The 26,217-nt window shown below is 33.3% G+C and overlaps 1 protein-coding gene across 2 annotated transcripts in view; it reads right to left on the reverse strand.

The window, feature by feature from the left end:
• LOC125050191 (COUP transcription factor 2) overlaps positions 1 to 6,925 on the reverse strand; it is a 72,371-nt gene extending 65,446 nt beyond the window's left edge. For both annotated transcript variants that reach the window (XM_047649844.1, XM_047649843.1), the window contains exon 1: positions 6,535 to 6,925. In XM_047649844.1, coding sequence (XP_047505800.1) covers positions 6,535 to 6,910 — 376 coding nt within the window. In that variant the 5' untranslated portion in view covers positions 6,911 to 6,925. The remainder of the gene's footprint in view (positions 1 to 6,534) is intronic.
• Positions 6,926 to 26,217: the final 19,292 nt, after the last annotated feature.

Raw genomic sequence — 26,217 nt, forward strand, 5'->3', positions numbered from 1 at the left:
ACAAAGAATCATTATTCTTAAAATTTAATTATGATGGTACAGGTTTAGATTTTTTTTAATTTCGGTCGCTAGTTTTTATATGCAACATATATTCTTTAATTTTATTTTGGTTTATGAAATTTAGTCTAGAATTAAACAATTAGGAAACGCCCCGTTTTCTATCATTATTGTCATAATTATTTAAATTGGTGTAGGCAAAATACGACATTAAGAACTCAAATTTTATTTTCTTTCATTTATAAGATTCATGAAATATGTTATAACTTTAGAAGTCCGAAACGACCAGTTTTCTTTCATAATCGTAATAACAAAAGAAAATTGATAGGCAAAACACGTTGTCACTCAAATTGCTTTAATAATTACACCAGTGTCGCTACAAACTTTTCTTTAGGTGTAGGTATGTATGTGCATCTGTTTGGTGATCATTTATTTATTTCTAATAGGCAAGTAGGTGATCAGCCTTCTGTGCCTAAAGGCCGATTTACATTATCTTAGTGTTTAGGAGAGTGCTTTAGTACAACTTGAAAGGCAAGTTCTTTAGCGTAGCGTTTACATGTTTCAACTAAAGTACTATCCTAAAGCACTCCCCTAAACACAAAGATAATGTAAATCGGCCTTAAGACACTCGTTAAGGTACGAGCGAGTTTTAAATGTGCATGGACAGTCCATTGGTGCACAGCCAAGAAGAAGAGATTTGAGAGTCTCATTATAATTAAAGATTTATGAAAAATCACCTAAAAAACCTTTTTTTAATGTAATAGGAGGCAAACGGGCAGGAGGCTCACCTGATGTTAAGTAATACCGCCGCCCATGGACACTCACATTGCCAGATGGCTCGCAAGTGCGTTGCCGGCCTTTCAAGAATTGGAACGCTCTTTTCTTAACTTACGCCTGATTAAATCTACATTAATATTACTAAGGATTTTGTAAGATTTTAAACAGAAATTTGCATTACCGTAATCTCATAAAAACGAAATTAAGACAAATTTACAATATTTTTAGATGCCCCATCTATGTGACAAAATTGTATGTTAGAAAACTAGTGTTGTACATAAATAACATAAAAAAGTATCGATTTCATTAAAAGAAGTCACTAATTCATACAATTTAAGTTTATTGACAGGTTTAGTGGCCGGAGAGAGCGCCACACACGGGCCGATAGTGGATTCAATTTAAAAAGTCAAATGAGATAAAAATAAATAAGTCGAGGAAGACACTTATGTTTAGAGTCGCTCGTAAAGATAGGGTTAACTGCCACGGTATTGCGGGACAAAACATACCATAAAGTGACCGGTTATAGTGTTGTGCTGTGTATCGATAGTGTGAAATTTTTATCGTTTTCGATTTCGCTTCGGTCGTAAATTCGGATTTTGTTAATAAAAGTATTTATGTTGTATTGTCTTAAATGGACGCATTATATGTGTTATGTGAGTATAATATACATGTCATATAACATATAGAACGTTGGAAGTGTTTCGCTTAATATCTGATCCTTATCTTGCATAATTTAATTTGTTTTATAACATGTAAACGTGGTTGAACAGCAAGAACACTGATACAGATCAAGTTATAAAACATATAGAAAGTTCGTTAGGCCATAATCACACATTAAAAAAATCTATAGTATGTTAATTAATATCTTAGCTGTAGTATGGTATGACATACTTTTAATATTTTCTCTGTCAATAGATTTTAAAATGTGATTCTCAACTTAAAAAAATATCGATATAATACATCACTATACTTAGGTGTCAAATATGTAATGTCGCTCACGGACGCGAGCATTTAAGTCAAAAGGAGCGCGTTTAAAGAACTTTGTCGAAGCAACACCATAAAGGTAATAGGGCATTTCTCATAATGATTCATAGGCGTTTACATTGACAAGGTTCCAAGTGGAACAGCGGGAGGTCCACCTGTTAATAAAGTGGATTTGTCGACATCAAAATAGCAATTTACGGCCAGCACTAATGGTCACCCTTTATAAGGTAAATTTTGTTTATTGTAAAATTAGGAACGGTATTTTCTAAAAGATAACACAACATACACCTAGTATTAGAAACTAAACTTTGTCTCGTGTGTACCAAAACCACTTAAACTACACATTATTCAAATTACAATAAACTTTCCAACAATAAATTACAATGGAATTAAATTGACCGAATCTAACAAATTTATTCAAAAATATCAAATGGGTTCCGATATTACTGAAAAGATAGCGAAGTTCACGACCTATACGGCGCCACGCGTGATAAGAATGTAAAATTCACTCTAAATTATTAATACAAACGATTTTATTCGCCAGCTTAAGAACTTGCCGCCATTTTAGATAAAGAGGCGTCTGGTTTTGTGTTACGAAATTTAAAAACGATATTGCTAATGCCAAATTGTTTTCTTATCTGTGAAAGCGGGAATTCCACATACACCACAGAGAATGCTATGCTCTGTTGTTTTTGGTACGTCAGTTACAAATAGGGCTGGTTGATACGGTCATTAAAATGCTTTTAATTAATATTTTTGAAGTTATACTTCTTTAGGCGCGTTATTAAAAATTGATGAGAGTGAAATTTTACGATGCGCGCGCACCGTGACACAAAATTAACAGAATGAAGTTGCCCACGGAAGATGCTACAGCATTGGACATAATTAAAAAAACAACATTCGAATAATAATAGAATTTATGTTACACTTAATGTAAGAGAATAATTATAAATATTTATTTATTTAATTTTTCAAATGTAAACTGAACTTTATTGACTATAATGACTCCTTTTCCAGTCTTTGATTATTTAATTGTAATTAATTATTTGCATGCAATCAAAAACTATTTTTACTAATGCCAAAGAAGTATAACTTCTTACGCGCGTACATAAGTAGGTACACGAACCCTTTTTTTTTTAATTTTTTTGAGCGATGGACGTGACTATAATTAAAAGCATCTTCTGGAAAGTACAAATCATTATTTTCTAATACTTGGTTCGAATAAGATTTTACGTAAGTGGCATAACTTCCCACTTCTTAGCCGCATAGTTCTCTGCCTTCATCATGATTTATTTATTCTAGGCATATTTTCCAATAAACTGAACCTTCAGAAATGGTCGAGGAAGATTTTGCTTACATACTAAACATGGACCCAACTCAAACATTAATTTTTATAGTCGATTCAGTCGAAAGAATTATTAAAATTATAATAATATGTCTGTCTGGGTTTTATAACCTATAAAATAGTGTTGACATTTATCTTTATTGAGAAAAATACGATCGAAAATTAAATTTCAAAGCTCACGGAATAATTCTATAAAATTCTATTGACCTGACAAAATTATTTAATTTATAAATGTAGCTATACATATGAAGTTAATTACCTATTAAAAGGAGGAGATTCCGAAATCGAAGATCTAAGATAATAATATTAAAAAAAAACTAAGTTACCGTATAAAATTTTCAACTTAAAATCCAAAAAAAGTACGTTATTTCAAATGGAATAAAGTTCCAGCGAAATTGACATAAGGTTATTGAGAAAGCTTTTCAAGAGTTAAATTAGCAATCACTAGTTTACGAGAAAATATAAGCAGATGAACACAAAAGCATATTTGTAACTTTTTAAGTCGATAGGGTCATTGAGTTCAGAACGGGTCAAGGCTGTCTTTGGGCCCGATGCACTATAATAAGCGAATTATCTCGCGCATATGGGGTTAATTCTACTTTTAAATGTAATTACGAAACATATGAGGCACTTATAATATCTTATAATGTTTAAAGAACTTTATTTCTCATTACAAAAAAGAATGTAGGTATTTTATTTACACGAGAAACTTAATATGTACCTATATACGAACGAGATACACGTCGCCATCAGCCGTCCCAATTTTAGTCTACTAGGCTCATTCTGATATGTATCATTAATGCTCTTTTGAATTTTAGACGGTAATTGATTAAATAAATAATGTTATATGAACTGAAAATGAAGAAAAGTTAATTTAGAGAGCCCCTCGTGATTATTCAATAGAAAACTATACTTGTTAAAATAATTACAATATCTATGTAACCACATTGTACCTACTTTTGAATTCGATTTAAAATAATACAAATTTTTAACTAACACGCAGCGCAGAAAGGATTTTCAAACTATTACCGGAACAAGCATATGATGATGCCGGAAATGTTTAAATTAATTTAAAAAAAATTTAATTCCTTCTATTTTCAAAAGTGTAATAATAATAAATATCGATAGATGGCACTGCAAGGTAAACTAAGGCATAAGCTGTCATTAAAAATATGAATATCTATAATAAGATGTATAGTTAAAAGCAACTGTCATTAGATGTACATAATAGTTAGTGGCGAGTGAAAGAGGTTCCCAAGATTCATTCAATTTTTTATCTGTAAGGCTATCTCAGTCACTTAGATAATTATGTTTGAAACCTAACCGGTGATTACCTGCATCGTTCTAACGGGCAATCTCAATAGTCCTTTGTCTCCTAATGAATCAGGCAATTTCTATGTATATTTCTGATCAATTAATTGCGATTGTAAACTTGCACTGCCGGTATTCGATTACATATAAGAATAAGAACAGATTATAAACCAAAAGACTGAGTGTATATTAATGTCAAATAGCTGTTCGATAATCTGTAGTCACTTTCGCGTCTCTTTGTTTTGTTTTTAGAACATTTTTGTGCAACACCCAAAATTCACTATTAAACGAAAACCTATTATAAAAATGAAAGAGTCATGTCTTGTTATTGTATCCAAAAACAAGAAAAGATTCTTATAAGTAACAAATAAAGATAAACAAACGAACATTATATAGACTGGCCATAGATTGGATATTGAGAGATTTTATACCTTGAATAATAAGTTGGCAACACTATTATTAAAATGTACCTCGCGTGACAGTTATTAGTTATTATTACTGTAATTTTGTACATTTGCCGTTAAAAGGGTTTTATTCTTAGTATTTAGGTCAATTTAATTGATACCTAATATGACTTAAAGGTAGGTATAGAAGAAATTTGTAACACGACATTCAAAAATAATCCCTATAAACGTAAAGCGTGTAAAGAAAATAATCCCTATACAAATTATATTCACGCTTGTTATTGTTACAAATAAAATTTCAGAAATTACGTCATCCTTAAAAGTAATAACAATGGTTGGTATATTTCTTGATAATCACGTTATACCTTTAAAGGAATTTTTAAGCGACACTTAATAAAACAAAATGTCACATGAAATTATATCTTAATTTCATGTTCTTTCCAGAGACAATAGATTATGAATAAAGCTGGAGTCATGTAGGTCATAAATTCGTTTAGATATATGTATTGAATGCAGAAATGCCTACTTGTAATGCTTATAAATAATATCGTATAATTCTTTTGTTCATAGACTTGAAATTAGCATATCAGCAACAAAAATTCTGCTTTAATATTTAATAAATTGCGACTGGTTTTTCATCGCAATAAAATATTTATTTATTTAAATGGCCGACAGTTATTTACCCGCGTTAAATAAATGGCATAGACGATAATTAAATAACGAATTACGCGCTTACTTTTACTCGCGGTAATATGAAAGTCTATAGAGTGGTTGGTTTTTAAAGAGGGTGTATTCTAGACGAAGTCGCATATACATATTACATATCTAGTATAAACTGCCATTGAAAGCTCCCCATTACTGTAATAAATTATAGACCAATAAATCACAGAGAAAACAATCTATCACCACGATTTCTAACACTTAAAATATATTAGCAAATCTTGATTTACGGTACATTAGACATGGAGGTATAAGCTAATAATTTATATGTAAAATAGGATAAATTCTTGATTTATCAACAAATTCCTCAATTGACTTATTTGCATAAAAGTTAAGCGCCCCTTATCTCAAACAGCAGTCTTTGAAAACTTTGTTTTTAATTAGCCTTTAATTAATTGGTATTTGTGAGTTGGGCGTTTATTATTATGTAATTTATAGTCTTGTCTTATTCTGTTTAATAGTAGAGTAAGGAAATAGAAGTAAAAATAATTATGCAAACGGGAACTGAAATTAGGATGTACATAATCGAATAATTTAAATTAGGAGATCCATAATCGAATAAAAAACTTATATTTACCAATAGAAATGAAAAACATTTGATTATTAATCACTGTCAATGCGCACGTCAATTAAAAGGTAAAACAGCGCGGGATAACCGCGATCATTTTATAATAGTACGTAAATTATATTTATTGATTTAGCCGCGAGGTTTATTTGAGTAATCACTCCCATAAGACATTGTGCTATTTCTATACCTATAACTTTTTCGGAAGTTACAACTAATTCATAATTGTTTCGCGTGGTTATGTTTTAAGTTTTTTTTTCGATTAATGAAATCGCCTCTATATCTTAAAGAAAATGCCAAAAACCTAGACAATGAAAAACCTTCAACTTATTATGACTGCACGAATTTGGGGTCAAAGTTCAAAGCGTTACCGACAGGTTAAAAGCACGTCACGTCACAGCACTTTAACACATCACTCACTGCCTACATACCCTCACAAGTGAACTGGCCATAGTGCTTTCCCGAAGACTTGTCTCCGCAAACGACGCACTCCACGTTTTGGCCTTTATCCGTGACGGAGGAGCCGCTCTGCGTCGACGCAGCCTGGCTGGCGGGCGTCGAGGGCAGCAGTTCATCATCGCGCCAGCTGCCGCGGAAACCGAGTTCGAGAGGCGGGTGGTCGGAGGCTCTCGGAGGGCAAAGGCCCGGGCCACCGACCCCGCCGTATACTAGCGCTCCGTGCGTGATGATGCCGGTAGCGGGCGACGGGTAGGACGCGGCCGCGCGCGTCAAACGTGTGTCAAGGGTCGCGGCTGAGTCGCGACTGAGTCGGGTCGTGGCACGGTGCAGGCCGCGCCGCTCCGCCATTGGCCCGGTGGCCCGGGGGCAGAGCGAAGGCCCCGCCACCTCCGAACCCCCACTCGGGGGGAAAATCTTTCAGCCGGTACGGTCGGAAATACAAAGGAACGTTATAATATTTACTTTTATTTAAACATTATTAGGATAGTGTACTGTTTATTATTCATTTCTACGCACCAACCTAGTGCTCTTAGATAACATTTTTATAGTAATGGACGGGGTTTTTTAACATTTTATCTTTTATTCAAAATATGATCCAATTTTTTTTGGGTATTTTATTTAAAGAATATATTTTAATTATCTAAATCTGAAGTGTATTTATATCAATTCTAGATTGTCTATTCGTCGACTATTGTATTTAAATACGTATTGAACGTTTTAAATAATAATAGATGTCTTAACTTAACCTATAACTTTTAAGACATTACGACGAAATCGAACAGAAAAAGAATCATGTTAAATAGGTTTATGCAGACCGTACATGAAAATCCTACTTTGTATCAACTTTCCGACGTCCATATTTCTGCGGGAGTACCTATAGCTCCCTATTATACCTAGTTCCTTCAGCCTTCAGACAGATGTTTCACTCAACTAGTTTTTGCATTCGCCTCGCAACGTGAATTACTACGCTGAATATTTTTACATAGATAAGACTAGGGTAAAGTATTGTGTACTTAAATATTTCTCGGAAGTATAAAACTTAGAGATTTTTACTTCATAGCACAGATTCGTTAAACTTGAATAGGTATATTTAAATTGGAAAATAATTTAAATATATGAAGATTTTTGTTCAACGTTATGCAAGTGAGCAATTAAACTCGCGTGATCTATAATGATCGATCCGCAGTGATCTAGATCGATCTAGATCACGGGGCGTCAGTGGGCGGGGCGTATAGCGCCACTCCTGCGCACTCGTCAAGCGCTCGTCGCGTGCGCATCACGTCCGTCAATGTCAGTGAATTTTGCTTTTTTTAGTACTATTGTCTAACGGAATGTATTTCTTTTTATGCTTTTAAAACTTTTTATTGTCAGGTTTACATTACAATGTTTTTTGGACATAATGTTTTATTTTGTTGGCATAACAGTACTAACAAAATCTAATAAGAATTATGCAGAAATCTTTAGTAACACAAACGTATATTAAATTCTTATAATAAACAAAATAAGTACTTTTAATGAGTTTAAAATAACTGTAAATGTTATTTTTTTAACTTGTCTTCGTAATTATTAAATGTATATTTATGGTTTATCTTAGAAATCGTTGAACGGTAGCTGCTTAAATAAACAATAACTTATAGACAGGACTTTATTCAAAATATCTCTTCTACTAATCCAAATTCATCACAATAAGTAAAATACTTCCACGTGATAAATTAGTAGTAGTGTAGTAGTTCTAATATTGTATATGTTTGAATACGGTTGCCAAAACGGTTAAACTGATTATTATAAATCTTGGTACAGATAAATAGAAACATAATTTAGGGAAAATTGGTTGCCGTCGCTACTTGGTACCTCAAGGCCATGTTAATTATTATTTTACTTCCAAAATACAAAAGCTAGGTATCTTGAGGCATACTGTTGGAGTTTTAATAAGGAATGAGGTTGAAAGGGCGGTGAGGCGGGTCAAAGGTCGATCCGCCCACCACCCTTATAAATATATATTGTAGGGAAAACTCCAAGAAGTGCTCTATCATTTTATATATGGGAAGTTTTCAGCTTTTTAGACGTTTTTTGTACAAGCATAGAAACTGCGTAGTACTTTGGACTTTTTAATGATGATTGAAGTGCTAAATTACCCACTAGTAACCTATACGCTAGGAATAATAGCTTACAGTAGTGACCAGTAGGTCAAGTAATTTTTAAAATTGGAACTAAAGTCGTGAAACATTTTGAAATTCGAATTGTAGATCCGGGGATCGACACACAAACTTTACCTCTTTATGATAATGTAAAGACGACTTTTGTCATTAATGCTTTACAAACGTCTTATCTATATAATATATGGGAACCTCCTTAGAATAAGGAGGTATTTCTAGAAATGATAATTAAATACTCTTTTGTATTCAATGAAAGTGAGACCACAAATCATTGTATTTTTACAATTTAACACCCATAACGCAGAGTTGGAGATGATTCTAAGACCAAATATTATGTAGTTACCTACACATTACACCCACACACTTATTTATTCACTCACGCGGATTCTAAACAGTTAAAAAAATATATTATTTACTATTAAGTTTGTTATAGGTTCCCAAATCTTACACATTATAATGAATAGTTTCAAATAAATAAATACTTTTTTTTTAGTTATGTTTTACTAGAGCCTCTGAAGTAACAAGATGTGCATATCATTGATCGTGACAACCCCCTCCCACGTCTGGATGTGGGCTGAGTAATTGGGTGCAGGTAGCTGAACTACGGGTGACCTATAATATTACGTAGTCGGTCCCAAAGTTCTGTCATAAATGGAAATAATGATAAAAACAAAGGTACTTATCACTTTTTAATGAGTGATATATCAATTTATAGTACATTAATTAAGGAATAGAAATAGCATGAAATTATTTGAAATGGCCTCCCTTATTTTTAATACAGGCCCTTAAGCGCCACGGCCAGTCGTCTATCGCAGCACGCATCATATTTATGTCGATTTCAGTGACTGCTTTATGGGTGGTAATCCTTGAATATTCCTCAAAATGTTACGATTTTTGGTTAATTATATTAAACATTGATTACTTTTTCTTAAAAATAATTTCCTTTTTTTTGTTCCTTTTGTTTTAAACATAAGGAAGAACTGTAGTCATACACAACACAGGGGCTAGTGTGTGGACTAGCATTAGATCAATTTGGTCTCAGCCATATTTTGTTATGAATAGTTTATCATTATTATGTTTTTGGGTCAGTACATTAAAAAAGTTAAAGCTTGATTGTCCTTTTCCAGGTATGTATGACCACGAATTTCCTTTATGGTACTGAATCTAAAAACAGATTCCCTGGACCGATCAAGTAAAGACCCTTACAGGTCTTATCATCACCCACGCGAAGAGGTTTGCTGATTCAGGAGAACACGAACTACAGGAATGAAGAGCGCGACTTAAGAAGTATCCAAGAAGACCACATTTATTATTTACGATATTTCATGGTGACCACGCACGCTTTAAAGCACGCGAAACGTCGGTTAAATTTAAAAATTACGTTAAATAATTATAAATTTATAATAATACATAACTTTAATCCGGTTAAAAAGTTTTTTCTTTAAATGTGTAAAGGTTATGTCAATAAAAGACAATACTATATTTACGATATTATAAAAAGTGCTTTGCGACATAACTAATTATGATATTAATTAAAGCTCTGTATGTATACTATTGAACGGCCCAATACATTAGTCTGTACACTAGTAAAATCTGAATTATACTCTACATACTGTCATTTAAAATAACTTAGAAAAGATAGATAAAGCTGTAGTGCTAATTATAATTATTATTTTCAATAACTCTATATAATGGTTAAATATGCTGTTTAAACGAATCTACTACTATAAGATAAACAACAATTTAAACATCAGTTATCTTATTGTATCGCATTGTGTTCCTAAATTATCCTGAAACAAACAGAAAGGCACAAAGAAACAAACGAGTGATTTAAACCCGACATGTACTTGTTCTTATTAAGATCGATTGCATTTGTTTTAATTCGAACTGATTGATTTATATCGACGCGAGGCATTCGGTACTGAAATGGACTTTTGAAGTTACTTAAATGTATTATTAAACCATCAATAAATAGTTAAATTCTGATTACAATATTGAATACCACATAAAACCAAGGTTACGGCTAAAGATTCGACAGTTCTTTACTGACGTTTGGTAGAGCCCATTATAGAGGTTGACAGACTTTACACGATCGCAACTTTCCCGTTTTAAGGATACCTAATTTTCGTCATTATCTAGGGTCTGTTTCTCTGTTTAATATTCTCGTTTCTCTCTTTAAACGCAATTTTCGTGACCGTAAGACCGTATTCATATACGACTCAAATAGTGACAACAGAATCAAACCTAAAACTATTGTAATAGCTATAAATTACCAGTTCTTAAAAGGCCGGCAACGCACTCGCGAGCCCTCTAGAATTGAGTGTCCATGGGCGGCGGTATCACTTAACACCAGGTGAGCTTCTTGCCCGTTTGCCCCTTGGATTATAAAAAAAAATTGTACAATAAGTGTGTTTATTAAAAAAGAGATTTTAATCTGGAGAAGATACAGGAAAAGTCGTCGTAAAATATGAAATTTTTTAAATGCGATTTTGACAATGTCCTATTTAAATTGCTTTAACCGTACCAAAGACAAAATGCGTCGTTCAAAGAGCATCATTGCAGTAATAACCTATTTTTCCTCAAGATAACGGGGTTACGGGTTATCAACTCCATGCTCTATATGTGATATCTTTGGCTTCCCGATGTCTTCGTTACACAAATACTGAATAACTATCATATTTAATAAATAATTGTGTAGGTTTATAGGGAACTTAAGAGAATATTGAGCTAAATATTTTTCTATCGCAATTAAAATGCAAAGTAGATTTTACTATTCTATACTATTTTTATAAACATTATATATATTTTTACGTGTTTTTCTCTTCGTCAGTTATATATAATAATGAAACGTATATAATATGTATAGAAATGTACCTTCACAAACGTGTATATATAGATAATTTATTTACCAAATAACGCGTTTATGTATAACAATTTATACTGAAATTAAAACAACTGGAACACAGTCGAGTCTAAACGAAAAGAAATGTTTTAAAGTTTACTAATATTTTAATGTAATAGGAGGCAAACGGGCAGGAGGCTCACAAGTGCGTTGCCGGCCTTTTATGTATTGTACGTTCTTTTCTTGAAGGACCCTAAGTCGAATTGGTTCGGAAATACTTTAGTGGGCAGCTGGTTCCACATAGTGGTGGTGCGCGGCAAAATCTAAAGAAAAATATTAGCATAATGTGTGAAAGTTTTGATAAAAATATGACCCCTTAATAGAGACTGTTTTTGGACACTTTTTCATATTTTTTAGGCAAAAAAACAGCGCTTTGAATAAAGTGATAACCGCTGGCCATGGATACCTGCCCTGCGATTCTGTAACTCACTTCACGAACTCACACAGCGGTTTTCGCATCGGCGGTCGCTCTCAAATCAGCCGTGAAGCAGTCATTTTATGATTTGGCAATTTGAAAAGGTGGGAGCTTGTACTTTATTGTTTATCAGAATGCCAAATCATAAAATGACTGCTTCACGACTGATTTGAGAGCGACCGCCGATGCGAAAACTGCTGTGTGAGTTCGTGAAGTGAGTTACAGAATCGCAGGGCTGCAATGCCGACGGCTAGCAGGAGTATTCCCGGCATTTCACGGAACTGTACGCTCTTTTCTTGAAAGCCCCTAAGTCGTATACTATACCTCCTACTGGCAGCTAGTTCCACAAAGAGGCTGCAGAAAGTTCCTTAAAAAGTGCTGTTGTTGTGGAAGCCGTCGAGGTGGAAAGGATAGAAATCTCGACGATGGAATTCAGCCGCACGTATTTACAATTTAGTTTTCTTTTGTTATATAACTTTATTAGTCTTGATTAGGCTAGATCTGCTTTAATAATTGAAACTTGTTTACATTACAGATAATTCACATAAGTTATTAGGGATGCAACGGTCTTATCACCATCTTTTTCAGGCAACCCTAGTGAGAAAAAATACTAAGGGTAAAGCACAAAAATGCGTAACAAAATATCTCTCAATAAGCTAATTACAAGTGACAGCTATTATATTCGATATTCAAAAAGTCTTTTCCTGTAAACAAAAGAAAAATATATGTTAAAATCAGATCAAAACTGGCCCTCAACACGGTCAGAGTCGGAGCAATGGTCGCGCTCGAATAAACCCTGATACGATTTCACGCATCAACGCCGTTGCCGATTTCGCCACCGAATTTCATTGATTGACCGAAAATACGCTCGGAAGCGTTCCTCTGTAAAACATTCAGATTTTTATTCCTATTTCTGATTAACAATATTTATATTATTCTAACATTAAATTTAATTTTATGTTAATCACCTCAAATCATTGATTCGTCATAGAAGAGACTAGATGCCCACGACACAGGGAATCCTAGGGGGCTAGCGCACACTCTCTTATTCTAATTAATCTCAAAATAATGATAGGGACAGTGCTCAGGAATCTTCTGAGCTTCTGGAAGGAGCTTAATGAGCCAGAACTTTACACACAACGGACCAAATGTGCTTCTAAATGCGGAAACTGAGTCCGCAATACATATATACTAATACATCCTTCTGTATTATGTGTAATAAAGTTTTTTTCTTTCTCTCAAACATTTCCGTTATAAAGACTTTATTAAAATCTACCCTAATCTGTCTAATAAAACATCGTTCGCAATATCGCGTACTCGGTCTTTGTGCGGAGGCGACCATTTGTACAGAACCCCTGGCTGATCACTTAATTGACTACACGGTGAGAGCTTTTGGGAAATCATCATATACGTCGCGAATATTCTCCCCATTCCGCAACTGTCGAAGGTTTTATACGCGTCAACCAACACGTAGCGAAACGAACGCCGCGATGTATGTTACGCAGGAGGAAAAACTGCGGACCGGAGGTAATAAAAGAGATCCGTTGATATCGGATTAAAGTGCAGTGAAAATCAGATTTGTTGGCAAGTGATGGGATTGTATGGCAGCGTTTAATGCTACTTAGTCGGAGCGATTAAGCGAGGGAAGCGCAAGGTTGCGTCACGCGTGGTTTCATCACAAAGAGTGGGTGTTATGGGATTAAAGCTTTCCTTTGACGATACTAATAACGGTTCCAATAAAGCAGGCTTTTATCAGCGTTTCAGAAAGTTCAGCAATTTATCAATTGTTTTTGGTGAGTTAAACTAAAATGACTCAATTCTCAGATAAGATGGTAGGGCTTTAAAATTTGATGCACGACATAGTGGCATTTTGTTCCAAATTCAAATCATTTGACAGAGGAACTATGCTTGAACTTCAAAGGAATAATACAATTTTATAGTTTTAAGTAGCCTTTAATAAAATACTAAATAAATATAGTGTGTATAGAGAGAATGGGAAAAAGATAAGCTGGAATCGATGAGCGATCGTCCCTGGTATTTCCCTAAGGAGATGTGATCAATATTTAATCACTGGACCCTACCGACCCGGTCAGACCTATTTAATAGCTATTATAGGTAGTCCGTATTTATTGAACGACTAAAGACGAATTTTCGTATTCGGCAATACACTGTTAGCCGACTTCCAAAAAGAAGAACCTTAGTTTGTTTATTGTTTAGAGTGGGTCATAGTACCCAGAAACACAAAATGTCGTAAACAAATTTGCAAACGCATTCTTTATTATTATTTCTTAGTCACGATGTATGTATATATAACATGTGTGATCTAATATGATTTTGGTATATAAATAATAAATGTTATAATTAAATAATTTTATTTGAATTCATAATTTTTGTTTTATAAACTATCCCAGCTTATAAAAAAAAACAAAGGAATGTTAAATATTTTCCAAGTGGTCACATAAGAGTACTAAACACCAGATCCACAAAACATCTATAATACCCATCCTGTTATATGAGACATGAACGATGATCAAAGAAGAAGAGAACTTATAGGTACCGAATAAAAAATACTGAGGACAATTATTGGTCTTATTAAACCGGAAGATGGAGTATGGGCCAATCCAAGGCGAATAAACACTACTGGACTAGACACGTAGGGAGAGGATCTCAAGAAATCATATCTAGGTGCGCCAGCCAGCTGTCGGGCAGATATCGCTCCGAGAACGCCGACAGTTCTTTTGTTTCAGAGGCCAATACTAACTTTAGGTTGTTGCCATCGGAGTACGAGTAAGTACAACAGTGATTCCAGTAGGTACAATGGAAAATTTGATTCTTTGGCGGTTGTACTTTTGGTGTAACCATTAAAACATCGAAAGGGTTAAATAGAAATTGATTATTTTAATATAATAATATTAATTACCCTCCAATGAACAGACCAGTAGAGCAAGGAAACACCTTACATAAAAACAAACTAATGATTGCAACATATCACTGGAGGGGGCCTACACCTTGGGGTTCCAGTAGATTAATTAAAAGAACAAATATAAATTAAATTAAAACAACAAAAAAAAAACTTTATAAAAAAATATATAGAAATTAAGGTACACATACAATTAAGTAAAGGAAAGAGAAATTATACTAACATAGATTAAACTACATGAACTAATACTAAAATAAATTGTAAGAAGTGTAAACTTTAAATACTGGAAATAAAAGGCTTTTTTATTTATTTTTATTTTTATTTAATATTAATAAAATAGAACTCTTTGTTATCTAATAATCTTAACACAAAAATCTCTCAAAAAACAAGTTTTTAATCTTTTACGATTAACATTTTCTTGAGATTTAACCCCAAAGTGGCACGTGTTAAGGGGTTAGTTGTTAACCCTGGTGATGCTGTGACGATGTTAACTGATCTTATAAAGGGTATTGTAACCTTACAATAAACTATACAAATTGACTTAGAATAGGTGTATGACATTTGACAATTTTTTTTTAAGTTCAAAAAATTTAATTACCTTCAATAAGCTTCAGACGTTAAGTTGTTTAGTTAAAGTTGTTTTAGATAAATACAGTTACTATTGTATACTTTATAAAGACAATTTATTTTTTTAAATCATCAGAATTATTGTCCGCCTTCTTCTAGCATGACTGCCAACCGACTTCCCTTATACAGATACTTTTTATTAAAGAAATCAGTGGTACTACACCTTTTTAGGTCTGGGCCTCAGGTTTCTGCATATGTTTCATGATCATTTGGCAAGCCGGTTTCCTCACGTTTTTTTCCTTCACCGTTTGACCGAATTTTAAATGCGCACATGGAAAGAAATACCATTGGTGCACAGTCGGGGATTGAACCCACGATCTCAGTGATGAGAGTCACACGCTGAATCCACTTGGCCTTTATTTGTTTATTACACTCAATTATTTTAATTTAGAAAACTTTCGTCTAATGGCGTTTTTTTCATGATTTTACCACTTTACCATACAAGTAAGAAAAACCATTGTTTTCCAACTTGTTAAACTTATAGTATTCGTTCAATGTCTACTTTTAAGTTTCTATCTAAATATTTATTTTTTATTTTAGTACATACATTATTATACATACTTAAAAATAGAACTCAAATTCGCGCTAATTATTATCTTGAAATATTTGTGTTCAGGGTGGAAAACATGTAGGTACCTATATAATATAGAAAATACTATAACTTAAGCAAAATGCTTAAGTTTTTGCTGTAACTTAATGTTTTGCTGTCAAATATACCTATTATATATTTTTATATATAATTTGATTGATTTGTAAATGTCGTTGAGGTTCTTATTGAATGTTACTGTATGAATACATCTTTAATTTGTTTAAATTCCTAAGCCGATTTTAATGATTATCTTTGTGTTAGTGGAGCATTCAGAATTCAGATGTACAATTAGATTATTTTTTTTATTTAAGAACAGAACGTTCGGTCCGCCAGTAGAATATATTAACTAACTTTTGTCTTAAACATAAGGCGTGGTTTGAACTTAAAATATTTATTATTCATTTCGCGTTTATGTTTACAGAAGCTCCGAATTTCTAAAAAACTTTAACAATAAACCCAATCAGGCGACGCAAAACTTCAGAATAGTATTAATTTTCAATGAGATTATTTATCCACGATTCCTATCTCGAGCTGTCAATGTCAAAGTATAAGAATAAAAAAACATATAAAAAACATGAATGTAGACTAATTTTCGATCTCAATACACGTTGTGTGTAAGCATCGGGGCGTTATACAAATTAATTCGGACATTTTTACGTAAGAACGTGCTATTGTTAGCTTTTTTCTATTATTTATGGTGTAAAAATTGGGTTACTTAACGGGCGCGTTCTGTATTGTGAGATTTTGCAATAAAAAATGCAAAGGTGTACACAGATTAACGGTTATTGATGAATACATAAGTGTTAGTTATTAATGATTAATTCTCAGAACTAATTATTGACTGGAAATGATTAAATTAACGAAAACATTTTACTTTGTAACATAAAATCCCAGATAATTTAATAGATAATAACAATGTTATTCTTGTTAGTACAAGGACGTAATTATAAGATATATAGATTAATTGATAACGTGGAAATATATTTCGTAATTCGACGAAAAAGAAAATTAATGAAATCAAACTTTATTAATTAAAGTCTTTGTATTTATTTTTCTGTTGGTAATTCCATTATATTAAAAATAATATTTGCCATCATAATGATATATCAGAAAACATCTAATATTTTTGCTTTAAACTCTCAAGACACTGTTAATCACCACCTTTGTTAGCTAGCTTTGAACATAGTCACGCGTTTTAAGACGGATAAAATCCGTTTCAAACTGCCCAAACCACATACAATTTCAGCCAAACCGTTATACATACTTTTTTCATACAAACTAGATTCGTTCAATGAAGACCCTTCTCAGGTCAGGGGTCACCAGCGTCTTTTACTAAAGAAAAAAAGTCGTTAAACCTGTACAAAAAAGCGTTCCGAATAAGGGGCTTCGTCTAATATTGTGAATATTGATGAAGAAAGAAATCTGGTTTTTGGAATCTATATAGCTACATTCAAAGCATGTGTGGTCTCACGGTTTTCACGTGTTACAAGGTACTGGCTTGACAAATATGACACAATTTCGACCCTTTTCAACTGTATATATCTAAATTTTGTAGGTTACAGCTAGGCGTTCAAGAATATTTTGTTGCGTTTTTCAATACGAGAGTGTAAAGGACACAACATTTTATAGGTATTTGACGGTTATATGCTTATAAACGTATAAATAGTATCTACATATGTATAGCTAATTCTTATAAAACATAGGTTGAGGGGTCTAAAGAACTTTATCTTAACAAAAGGCACGTGGTTACAGAATCCTTGCCAATGTACCCTTTAGTAAAGGGATAAAGGGATTGAGATAAACGAGGGATCGAAGGTAGGTGATCCCGGCACACGTTTAAGGGTTAAGATTAGGGTTGGATGCTGCGCGTAGGCACGCGACGCACTATTTACAACTTTTAAAGATTTAATATGTCAACGCTTGTAAGGGTGATAAAAGGCTTATAAAATTGTCCTGGATTAAAATCGAATTATATTAAAGATGTTTTTTTGATACATGTTTCAACATTTTATTATGATTTGATGAGTTGACGACTCATTGGTCTAGTGGTAAGGAACCCTGACTGCGAATCCATGGGTCCCAGGTTCTATCCCCGGCTGAGACGCACATCGATGTGATGAGCATTTGGTGCTGTGCTTAGGTCTTGGGTGTTTAAATAGTATGTATTTATATGACTATCTATCTATAATATGTATGTATATCCGTTGCCTAGTACTCATAACACAAGCTTCACCAGCTTAGCATGGGACTAGGTCAATTGGTGTGAATTGTCTATAAAAAAAAAATTCGGTGTTATATATATTCTGTGACGTTTCTAGTCTATAACCACAGGGAGTATATTACTATTAAGCTTTTATTACCTGACGTCATCAAAGAACAGATGTTTCAAACAAGTTTCAGACAACTCAAAACATATATATAAAACTAAATTAAGAATAAAGCGAGGAATAATAATCACGTGTCCTAGTCCGAAATATAAAATATATGGGACTATAACATGAAATTTGCTTTGCATTTACTTACAATATAACACAAATGTATAATTAATTAATGCAAAGTAATTTACATAATTTAAAACGATTGTATGCAAATGATGTTAGAATCGGTATAAATAAGTGGGCAAGTCGATTTTAAAGTTTCGTTACAATCTTAATGAATTGCATTTATATTATTTAGTATCCCAAGAAAAGTGGAACAATAATAATTATTAAAATGCAATACAAAATAATTTCTTTAATAAGAAACTAGCTATATTTGTATATATAGGTAATTGTATAAATGATTAGGGTGATATTCAGACACTAAACCTAGCTAACTAACGAACTACTCCTTTATAGTAAACACCGATACATTTTTGATGTATTTGTATGTGAGTAGTTGTCTAGTTTCTGAAATTTATAGTAAAAATAATAAAAAACATATGGTACTCCATTACGATTTTTTCTCATAAAAATTATGTGTAAATCTTTATTACTGAACCCTGCCATTAGTTTGGTAATGTATAACGCTATTATGACGTGTAAGTTTTCGTCATTATTTGCTTATACGTTACCGTTGATTTGTTAAATCATTTTCCAACCATTGAATAAAGACATCGTGACCGTACGTTTTTATACTTGAGTGGAACGAAATTTGGTTAATCCTAAGAAAAAATCTAGGCCTACGAAGGCGGTATCGTCTTGACAAATTTATCACCGTTTTTGCACTACTTCTTATTCACACTTCTCGCAAGCGTTTTTTGTTTTCTGTGAACGACATTTTATCGTGTAAGGTGTTAAGTCAATTTGACAAATCACATCTGGTATAGATTAATTAAAGCTTTGTTTTTACTGTGGTTCAAAGAGAGACACGAATCCAAGATAAATAATACATAATTCTAAGAAACTACAACACAAACAAACTATAACAGCTACCCACTGAAGTATTTCCTAACCAATTCGACTTAGGGTCCTTCAAGAAAAGAGCGTACAAATTCTTGAAAGGCCGACAACGCACTTGCGAGCCTTCTGGGAGTGTGAGTGTCCATGGGCGGCGATATCACTTAACATTAGATGAGGCTCCTGCCCGTTTGCCTCCTATTACATAAAAAAAAACTTTATGAACAACCAAGTCTAGGTAAGATATATATGGAATCGCTTACAGGCTTTATTATATTAATAAATACAGAGTTTTATTGAAATATCTATACAGAAGACAATGATGCCTATCTGCATCTAATATATCAAAATGTATACCCCAATTATATTTATACATAATGTATATCTGTACAAGTGTTTCTTGCTTCTAGAGACGACGCGGCTGTCTTTGGACTACCTACGTATGGACACTTCAATTATTTTATATAATTTTGTTTTTAGTTTAGTAAACACATTTAAATAAAACTTTACAATTGTCTCTCACCACGACTCACGATTGCTGAGTAAGTATATTTAACAAAAAGGTTTTATAAACACTTATTATTAACACTTTCGTTAATGTATTCTGTGCATTAAGTTATTTTATACAGATTAACAGATTACATTCGTATCTCAAGTCTCAATCTCATCTTGAACGCTTCCAAATATGTCAAACTTCATACAGAAAATAGTTCGACAGCTCTTATAATTGGATTTAAGTTCGATAGACGTCCTAGAATACGGGCCTAGGAGTCCACATAAGCGTCTTTTTCTCTTGACTTAGTTGAGCCACGCTTAATATTAAATTCCTATACTAGGGTAATAGGCAGAAATCATGTCATGCATTCAGCCTTCTATACCAAAAGAGAGTTATTCAAAATTCCAAATCATTGTTTCATATAGGTAGCACAATGTACACTTATGAAGGACAAAAAAGATATATATATGAAATGCTTCCAATTTTACATTTACTGCCAGTTCTAAAATCAAGGGCGTAGAACGGAAGAGAAGAACTGGCAATAAACTCTCCGCCACTCTTTTTATTCGCCAAGTTTATTGTTTGAACCAATGTTTGTAAGGAGAATATATAATGAAAGATGGAATATACAATATATATATTATAAATTCCATTTTTGGCTATATTCTTCTTTATTTCTTATATATATTAATTTAACTTTTAAAAAAAATTGCCAAGTTTTTTGTTTTACACAATGTTTGTAAGGAGCTGCAACCAATACACCATGTTCCACATGACATCTTAAGTAATTAATAATAATAAAATAAATTAAAAACAAAGATTTGTCCTCTATCAGCAGGAGGCATGTTGAATATAAATCACAAGCCACAATTATGCTATTACCGTGTTATATAATGACCTAAATACTTCCTTAGATAAAGTATAAAAGTACATCTTATATGTATGTGGAGCGCGTATGTATTGTATCAGAGTTCCTGACCCGTCATTACTTGAAATAATTTGCGTGCAATCAGCTGACCTGGGTGACAAGTAAGCATTGTAATAAGTTAATTGCTAACCGACTGAAAGGAATAGATTAGTATTATTTAAACGGCAATGTGTCTGCCCACTGGCCTATTACTGGCTTAAAATAAACTAGAAAAGTTTACAGTCTTTTTTTAGGATGCGTACAGACTATGTAACATATTATATAACTTGTGTTTTATAACACGTCCACATTTTGTAACCTTGTTATTCAACATTATAACATAAAACAATACTATACACATTAGAATAACAATGCAATATAACGATGTTATATAACCATTTTAAATAACAAAAGAAAAACAAAAAAACGTAGATGCTGGGTTCCTCCTAGCATACATATCAATAACATGTTTTATAACATTCAGTGTCCACATTATCTGAAACATGTTGTATAGCAATGTTGTATAACATGTTATGTTATATAGTCTGTACGCACCTTTATATCCGGGGTGGAAATGCATTTACGCCTCACCCTGCCCCTAAAAGTTGCAGGGGTATGTGGTACTCGACCCACGCCAAAATCTCTGCTATTCAGAGACTAGGTGAGCAATACCCACTAAAACCACCTTGAGTAGTTCCTACAAAGCCGCGTAACAGAGACTCCGGTGTCGCTGTCGCATTCTACCGGGACCTCAACGGCATGTTACACTCAAAAACCTTCGGTGCAGTATACACTATATAGGAGGTAGGAGTTGGGCATATCTTCTCCTATTTACTCCCCTTCCCCCCCGTCTTCTACCCGTGGGATTCGTCCTAAAGCACTCCCTATCTCGTTCTTCTGCACCACTGCATTTCATACCTCGTCACTGCCGACCATTTTTTGTACAACACAAGGCAAAGCAAGGTTATCACCCACCACAGAAACTTTAGAGTCTAGAAAGTGAGTCGCAAAAAGACTCAAGTTTGCGCATTGCGTAGATGTGGGGTCAATCGGCATCTTCTACCGCATTTACCACGGAGACTAGTCGAGTTTTCTTCAGTCGAGTCTAGAGGAGTTGCTCGGACCTGCAGCTGAGTTTCATCATCGGACGTCGAGGTACAATACCAAGTCGTGTTTTCTTTAACAAAAGTATAAATAAACTCTAAGACTAATTAAAGCTAATTATTTTTACTAAACGAGAATATCAAGTTGATATGAAGTCGGGCAGATTTGAATATTAATCAATCAAGCCAAACCTCAAGGGCACTCCACCCCAATCAGTGGCATACAATTAAATACAAAACAATATTTGTTTTAGGCTGGTTACAAACGATTGACTGATAAACCAAAATCGCATATAATGGCAAGACGAGCGAAATGACGTCATTATTAAAACTTCTGATGAAGATTTTCACCACGTTACCTATCTTCGGCGGTCATGCTCAAAATATGTCGCTACTCAAAACCATAAGGTCATAATTATATAATTCATTCTTAATTACTCTTCTGTTATAAAATAATTGTAGTAGAAACTAAATATGTCATTTTTGAGCCGATAAACTGGTATAACACACAGTGAAGGTTTAAATATATCAACAAATATTTAGAAATGGTCTCTTAATCTTGTTTTTGACGTCTTGTCAATTGTGTATTATTAAATATATTGGAAAAGTATGCGTTTTTTTAATTATTAAGTGCAAAATTGATTTAGTCATTTTCCAAATAATAATAACTACACTATAGCAATTCTATATACAAATAAAAATATTGGTTGTTTGTAAAGTAGGTTTACGATCGAGATGTTTACGTGATAACGTCTTATTGGTGATATAAGTTTTTGGGAAGTAAGGAATTAATGAAGATAACAATTTTTTCAAATTTTAAATTACATCTATCGTTTTATTCACACTTTTGATGATAAATTTCGGGTGTAAAATGACAAGTTTACTTATTCGACTATGATATACATTTTTCTTCATACATTCACGGAATGACTGGCAGCGCTCGAGATGAGACGGGAGATCGGTCCGTCTCTCTCTCGTTATACCTGCGATCGCGCTCGTGAGGTTTTGGTGTGACACAAGTTTCTGAACATGTCACCCGACTAAAACGATTTTAAAGACGTTATCACGTCAATAAAAAATAATATTGTTTCAATTTATCAAATGTATTTGATATTCCTTATCCTACTTACCTTTTTACTACTCTAGACGGATGTCCGTTAAAGTCGCCCTGCTACGGGTGCCTTACACAAAAACCATAGAGTAATAACAGGGAATTTTGAACTTTTGGTTCGCCATACTTGAGTGAAATTAATAGTTTATCTATGATCAGGTCGTCCGTTATTATGCCAATCATTGCGTGGGCTTCTATTGAATTGAAATAGGGTTGCCATAGTTACCATTTGAATGAAAATACGATATAAAGATTTAAAGAAAAATATTTAAGGTGAAATGGGGATTTAGCTAAATTCTACATATTTATTAAATGTATAGAAAATTAAACCATAGACAAATGAGCATTGGTTTTACTTATAGGAACACGCATTAGTGACAGTCAAGTAACGTGTGACAAAATGAAAATAAAGACTTTAACACCTTTTTCTTCGAAATCAAAAATTAGTATGAACGCTTCATACATTAGCAATGTGCTAAAATATATTTTTGGCAACCCTAAAACCGCCAGGGGGTGTAAAGCACAAATGCATTGTGGCTAGGTTATCATCACATCTAGACTTTTGTTACCATCGTAATCAGAGACCACCCCATCCGGTATTAATGGGGTCCATTTCACCCAATGTGAACTAATCTCCATATCGGACGACATCAATATTATTTTATATTAATAGTTCACTAGTTTATTTTATTTTTTTATTGTCTCTTCCTTATAAATTATTTTACAATCTATATACAGTCAACACTCAAATATACTCATAGTAATAATGATATTTAAACATCGATAAATAGAAAATTAAAACAAATGTAAAAAGATTTGTCCTTGGCCTTGAAATGCAAGCAATTTCTCGCTGTATTGTGATGCTTATTCGTTGAGCGAGGAAAGCACCAGCTCTGTGGTCACCAGTACTACCTACCAGGTGCCAACTTAAATCTTTAATTACCACCTGTGCACTTAAACTTCAAGGCCCTTGTCTCTACTCTAAAAGGAACGGAATAATAATATTAATCTAACTATATATATTCGTATTTGATCAGAAATTAGAACAATTCAATAACTGGAATACACATACTATCTACATTTTACTCTCATAACGAACTAACGATAGCGTCACAGGGTCTAGAAAAAAAAGCTATTATGTAAATCGTAATAAATGTCCAGATATAACGGAACATGAACGGAACTAATCCGTATTACTTCCGAAATCGCGACAATAAAATGTCCAAGAATCTTTTAAATTTCGAAAAATTTAATTTACCCGTCATGGGAACTGTCACCATCTTCACGGTTAAACAAAATTCGTCCAAAAAGGACATTCCGATTCGTGACGCGATAAATCGATAAGTGACATGTGTTTTGAATACCGAATAAGTTTATTTTTTTTTAAAACGAGGGGCAATTATGTTTTGAGCCGGTGAAAGAAGTTTATAAGCAAGGAGGTTGGACAATAGATTGGCGCACCTTGGCCGGTCGTGTGCGTTTGCTTAGAAAATTCGATCCTATCTGCATCTTTTGTTGGACATTACGGTATGTCTATTTTAAAAATGCATTTTGCATGGTTGCATCTTATTCAGAGTAAAAATTTATTTTTAGGTTTTGAATTAAGAATTCTTCATTTAAAATAATTCATTATGGTTTTAGCGGGAATCTAGTTTTCTTTAACTTTGTATATTAAGCATGATGCTCATTATGCGAATAATATTTTATTTTACGTTAATACAATTTTATTGTATATTTTATATATGCACTAGTAATAACTAGCGCACGCTACAGACAGGTCACACGTACAGGTACATGTACAGGCTGTACACACTACACACGTCTTAAATAAAAAAATAAAAAATATCTCAAAATAATAAATCTGAATCGCTCTCGAATCTACTTGAACACTCATCAAAATCGGTCCAACCGTTTAGGAGTTAAATTACAACCACATAACATTTTTTTTACTACAAACAAACTCAAATGTTTTGAAACTAGAAACGAAATGGAAATAATTTATATTTCAATGTCTCTGTTTCAGTGTTTTTTTTAATACGTCTACACCGTGTTTTTCCACAAATATTTCAACCTCAAAATTAGCCAAATACATCCAGCCCTTCTCGAATTTTCGCAAACGAAAATTCATTTATAAATAACACCCAATACCAAACTAATTTTATAATCCACTGCCCAATCCCCAAGCCACCCTTAAAAGTGACAACATTGTCAGAACATATTGTGTCTTGCCATAAATATTTAATCTTGTAAAAAGCAAAAAACTGTTTTCTCAACCACTGAGTGTTATACAAATTTGCTGAGCCATTGTTAAAAAGAAAAAAAACCGAATGACCACTAACAAGCTCTATTTTTGTAACGGGCAACTCTCACGCCTTTTACGTAAATAGAACTTTTTTTAGCCACATCTGTCCACTTCTATGTGAATTGATATGTAATTTTAAATTAAAAACTCGGCCGTTATATATATCCCATACCGTGGGGCAAGTATCATGCATTTTGTAATGTTAAATATGTCTTCTAGAGATTTTTTTTTAAAGACAATTCACACCAATTGCCCTAGTCCCATGCTAAGCTGGTGAAGCTTGTGTTATGGGTAGGCAACGGATATACATACATATTATATATAGATAGACATATAAATACATATTTAAACACCCAAGACCTAAGCACAACACGAAATGCTCATTACATCGATGTTTGTCTCAGCCGGGGATCGAACCACTAGACCAATGAGTCGTCAAAAACGACCAGACGATTTTGAACCAACCAGTGTAGGTATAACATACACGTATAGAACTAGCTGACCCGGCGAACTTAATACCGCTTACCAAGGAATACGGTGTTACTGATTTGCTGAATTTATAATTTGATGAATCAAAATAACTATTACACTTACATTGAGTTACAAAAAAAATAGGATACATAGTAAAAAAGGATGTTTAGTTAAAAAAGTGCACAACCCCCCACGCTAGGATTCACTGTGGGCACCTAGTCTCTTCCATTTGACATATTGTACTTGACGTAATATTATCTACATAACACTTACAATTTT

This window comes from Pieris napi, chromosome 6 (assembly GCF_905475465.1).
Source record: "Pieris napi chromosome 6, ilPieNapi1.2, whole genome shotgun sequence".
Classification (NCBI taxonomy): domain Eukaryota; kingdom Metazoa; phylum Arthropoda; class Insecta; order Lepidoptera; family Pieridae; genus Pieris; species Pieris napi.